General features: G+C 37.3%; 1 protein-coding gene across 1 annotated transcript in view; it reads right to left on the bottom strand.

The window, feature by feature from the left end:
* CAPS2 (calcyphosine 2) overlaps positions 1-5,623 on the bottom strand; it is a 74,615-nt gene that overhangs the window by 55,475 nt on the left and 13,517 nt on the right. Inside the window, exons 6-8 of the mRNA XM_045288794.1 lie at positions 3,004-3,123; positions 2,406-2,511; positions 1,653-1,740 (exon numbers count right to left, since the gene is read on the bottom strand). Of these exons, the coding sequence (XP_045144729.1) occupies positions 1,653-1,740; positions 2,406-2,511; positions 3,004-3,123 (314 nt within the window). The remainder of the gene's footprint in view (positions 1-1,652; positions 1,741-2,405; positions 2,512-3,003; positions 3,124-5,623) is intronic.

Genomic DNA, 5,623 nt, shown 5'->3' with positions numbered 1-5,623 from the left:
GGACATCAACAAGATTATAGGTCTAAATAACGAGGGGGAAATGGGAGTGGCCATTAAGAGGAACTGGCTAGAGAAAAACAAGAAAAATAAAAAAGTAGAATCTTACATTAAGGAAATATCAGCAGATAGTTGATTTTTTAAAGCATGATCACAAAGAAACATGTATTACAAACAAGTGAAGAGGCTCACCTTTAGGGACTGAGGAGGTGATAAAGAACAAGGAAAAAAAGACACCGAATGAATACAAATTAGAAAAACCAACCAAGCATGGTGTACCATAAACCAGATGGAAAATATTAATAAGTATGCCCAAGAGAACAGGATTATTTGACACACACGATGGGTCAAATGAACCAGACCGGAGGGATCACCACCAGTGTTCATTTAGATGTTACCTGTGGTGTCGTGAAGAGAAGTCATTGCAGAATGGTGGGAGTGAAAGCAAAGTGCATTTAAGAGACAAGGAAGAAGATAAATCAAAGACTGTCCATACAATTAGTTGCTTCCAAAGAGTTTACTGGAAAACATATACATAAAAGATCATGCTTTCTCTGTTACTTATCTAAACAATACATATTTTTTTTCACAACCTACTTTGCCTTACTTTTCCCTTGAAGATTTTCTAGACCATTCTAGTCTATTCTGAAGCCCTACCATTATTTACATATTGCCATACAACTTAACACTTTAAGACCGTTTTCTAAGGGTCGCATGTAAGTCTGTTGTCCCTGCAAGGCTTTAATACTCCTGACACTTCCCCCATGTGCACCAACTTACCCTGGAATATAACAGTGAACTCACTGGCACACTGTAGGATATTTTACATATTCTTGTGGGTATAAAATATATGCAAAATTTACCATTGAAGCTATTTTAAAATTTACCATTCAGTGGCCTTAAGAATACCCAGGATGTGGCACACCCTGAGCACGATTTAGGTCCAGAGCATTTTATCATCCCAAATGGAAACCCCATATCCATTTAGCATTCACTCGCCAGTCTGCTTTCTTCCCAGCCCCTGAAAGCCACAAATCTGTGCTCTCTCTTTATAGATGAGCCTTGTCTAAATATTTAATATAAATGGATTCAAACAATAAGTGGCATTTGTGTCTGGTGTCTTTCACTTAGTATGATACTTTCAAGGTTCATTCATATTGCAGTATGTATTAATACTTCATTCTTACTGTGGTTGAAATTATTCCATTTTATGGACATATCAAATAGTGCTTATCCATTTATCCACTGATGGGAATTTAGGATGTTCCCATCCCACCATTTGGCTATTTTGAATATTGCTGCAATGAGCATTCATGTACAAGTTTTGCTTGAACATCTCTTTCCAATTCTATGGGATATATTCCTAGGAGCAGACTCACTATGACGTACCATCAAACTGTTCTGCACGGCAATTGCACCATTTCCAATCCTCACTAACAATGTATGCATATTTCTACTTCTCCACATCCTCATCAGTGCTTGTTAGTATCCTTTATTATTGTTGTCTTTTCTTTGACCACCATCCCTGCTTGTTAGGACTCCGTGTCTGTCTCCAGGGGAAGCTCCATGTGGGCCGCTGACCCTGGGAGCTCTGTTCCCACCAACCCTGGATCCACATGACTCTGCCCCCACCAGTCTGGGGTCTCCCTACTTACACGTCACCTTTATGTGTCCCCTGCCTGGAGTCTACGGAAAACATCAGGCCCACGGGCTTGAGTTGAACTGGGCTGGGAGGCTTTCTTGCTGTAAAGTCATTTTCATACATAGCTGAGTATCACGGTTTGGTTTCTCTAGACAACCCCATCTAAAACGGTCTTCTAATCCATGATCACAGTCCGTCTTTCCTTTTTCCCTTAGGCTTTCTTTTGTTTCTTTCCATAAAGTTTGCGGTTTGCAGTGTGTAGGTCTTGCACCTCTCTAGTGATATTTTTCATGTGATGAAAATACAGCGATGCTTGACATATTTCTGAGACCACGAAATCTACTGATCAAAAGAATCTATATAGAGATAACATGCCAGACTCCTTTGGTGATGCTATCTATTTGCCAACTGGGCTTTGTGCAGGTGCTAAGACACAAGTGCCATGCCAGAATCAACATGGAAAATGAGGTGGTAGCATCCTACGGATTCCAAGGTTGGAAATAATGCAGTGCTCACAAGATTAGCAGATTCCATGATTAAGTAATCTTGTTGAACTAAGAATAAATTTAAGTTCAATTTACATAGACTATTTTTTTTCAGGCAGCCGTTCAGTTGTGACACGAATTAAGGTTTTTAGGCCTAAAGTTTTAATAAATCGATCTGTTAAGTATTTCAGTTGGTCTGGGAGTGAATTTTTGGGACTCTCTGGTTGATTAACCAATGATATGACTGTCGTGCATGAAAAAGAAAACTTTCTGATGAAAACCTTTCATGTGGATTTCTACAAGCAACTCTGACTCATACCTAGATAAAAGGTCTATCATCACTTGCTCAGCAACAACCTGTTTCTTCTTCTCTGCAGCCACAATTTCCTGAGGCAAGGAAATTAAAAAAAGAAGACCTCATTTCTCTTAAAGTAGAACAAAACAATAGTTAATACAGGTGTGCTAAAACAACAGTTTCTAATATTCATCTTGAATATTTATTAACATTCCTTTATACTGCATATACTAGTGTATAAGCCGAGTTTTTTCAGCACATTTTAAATGCAGTTTTAGTGGTAATATTAGGTGCCTCAGCTGATATTCGGGTCGGCTTATACTCGAGTATATACGGTATATAAAACTAGACTCACTGTCGTCAAGTTGATTTCTACTCATAGTGACCCTCTACAGCAGTTTTCCCAAAGTGGGTGACACCGCCCCCTGGAGGGCATGGGACCAACAAACACCTTTTCATCTTAATAAATATTCATCTCTATTCAAATTCAAACTTGAAAATGTTTACTTAATTATAAGTGTGGAAAACTTGTGGAGGACAAATTACCTTATCAAATAATTAGCAGAAATATACTGATAACTTACTACATCAGATTTTCTTGCTCTTTGTACTGCATTATAAGGGGTGTCTGCATAATCTTGCTGTAAGAGAGCTTTTCTATCCAGAGTTGTAAGCTCTTCACTGGCTTCTTCATCTTGTATGCACTATATGTAAAAGAAATAAATGGACCAAAATATATATTTTAAATATTTGTTTTTAGTGAAAGAAGGCAATAACTAAACACCATGTACCACATATACTTATGTATAAGCCGAGTTTTTCAGCACATTTTAATGCAGTTTTTGTGGTAAAATTAGGTGCCTTGGCTGATATTCAGGTCGGCTTATACTCAAGTACATATGGTATGTCTTTCCACAATCATGTTCAGCATGTCTGTTAGAGTAGGGGTTATGAATACAGATTATAGGAGGTCAGATTAACTGTGTTTGAATTCAGTTCTACTACTATCTCGCTGGTTAACCTCTTTGTGTCTCATTTTACTCACATATAACATGGGAACTAATAATAACACCTACTTTACCAAAAATAATTGGATGAGATAGTACATGTTCAACACTTATAAGGACCTGACCGATAGCAATTATTCAATAAATACTATCACTATTAGAAGTACTATTGTTCATGTTGGGTCTTTGTAAAATTAATGAAGGTGGAGATGCCCAATCCTCTGTAAAATTAAATTTAGAAGTACATTTTTGAATAAGAGATTTTTATTCTTTGAATACAAGACATATTTATATACTCATAACCAAAAAAATGCCCCAATAGATTTCAAGGGGTTTTCTCCTAGGGCTTGTTCTCATTTTCATTGTTTCGTGAGCGGTCATACTGCATCTTGATATTCTGCCTGTCTTCATGACCTTTGATTATTACGCAAAATTTACATGGTTTATTTGTGATTCGTTGCCAGTCTTTCATCCTTGAATGTAACTTCCAGGAGGGCAGGAAATTTCCCTCACATTTTTATTGCTGTATTCCTGGTGCTGGGGTGGGGGGGGCCTACAACAGTGAGCACTCAATGTATTGTTATTCAATGGGTGGTTGTTGTTGTTGTTGTTATGTGCCACCGAGTCAGCTCCAACTCACAGGGGCCCTGTGTGCATCAGAAGGAAACACTGTGCATCAGAAGGCACCATCCTCACAATAGTTGCTGTGGTTGAGCATCCAAGGAGCATTCTGGTTGTCATTCTTCCAAGAGAGATTTACCTATTGGGGGAAGTATATTGTATATGGTACATTCTTAGCCAACCCCCTACTTTAAATGGATCAAGCTCTCATTGGACTTCCATATTCATTGTCGACCTTTCGCATACATGAGATCACTGAAAACTCCATGGTTTGAGGCAAGCACACCTCAGCTCCCAAAGTGATGTCTCTGTCCTTCAGCATTTTATAGAGTTCTTTTGCAGTACGCTTTTTTTTTTTTTTGCCCAATTATGCAATATGCCATTTCATTCTTCACTGCTACTTCCAGGGGTATTAATTGTGGATCGAAATAAAGTGAAATCCTTGACAACTTCAATGTTTTCTCTATTTATGTATTTCCTAATATATATGGTTTTCCTAAATAAAGATTTATTTAAACAGAGACAAAAAAAAGACGTTGAGTATTACAAGGGGCTTCAAAGAGTTTATAGAAAAGTAGAATTTTAAAAGACAATGAAAAAATTTCCACAAATTTTTCCCAGCCCCTCATATGTGTATCAGGATAAGTAGATATAGTTAACAGCTATGCTTAAACATAGGCAAAGCTCTACAGAATATTGACGTTCAAGGTTTTCAGAAGTATATTTTGTTTTGGGGTTTTTTTTTTGTATCTCAAATAAATTCTAGATAGTTCCTATATAGATTTTTTTAAATAATAGCTGTTATACTGCACCTAATTATGGATTAATCACTTTTTATTCCCTACAGGAAAATGCTCAGTAACTATAATCATCAAACTTCCTGAAAATGCATGTTATTGTGCAGAGTTAACTAAATTATGAACTGAATCCAAGTGCGCTTCTCTCTACAGCCAGTAGTATTATATACTATGTTTCCAATCCTTTCTTTCCAAAAATCAGGACAGATTTTCCTGCGTACTTTAAAATATTCACATAACTTTATAAGTTCACATGCTTCTTCCATTTACTATTGTATTTACCAGGAATATTACATATTAATCCCCAAATAGCACAAGTTTGGCTACTATCCAAAGGAATCCTTGGTGGGAAGGATTAGTGATCTACATTGAAAAGGTCACAGCCTATGAGCACAGTGCTACTCCAGCACCCATGCGGTTGCTATGAGTCAGGGGCAACTCAACTGTACTGTGAATATTAAATAAAAGTATAATGATTTAAGTCATTGTTGATGTTAAAAATACTTCCAAAATAAAACAGACACACCTAGTACAATAACATTCCAAAACTTACACAAATAGAGTGAAGATGGCTACATCAAAACCATAAGCAAATCTTTCAGTTACGTGTTCCCATGAACTTTTTGAAGCTCTGTGGTATACAGAGAGCAGTATATTAGGGTTTTTTTTCTAAATTCACGGGACACAGGGGCACAGTAAGTTAAGCACTGGACTGATAACCACAAGGTTGGCAGCTCAAAACCCCAGCTGCTCCACAGGAGAGACATAGGTTGCTTGCA

The sequence above is a fragment of the Echinops telfairi genome, unplaced genomic scaffold, assembly GCF_000313985.2.
Source record: "Echinops telfairi isolate 266 unplaced genomic scaffold, ASM31398v2 ScPeMD7_2;HRSCAF=8, whole genome shotgun sequence".
Lineage (NCBI taxonomy): Eukaryota > Metazoa > Chordata > Mammalia > Afrosoricida > Tenrecidae > Echinops > Echinops telfairi.
Note: the sequence above shows the minus strand (reverse complement) of the source record. Positions and strands in the feature narration are given on the sequence as shown.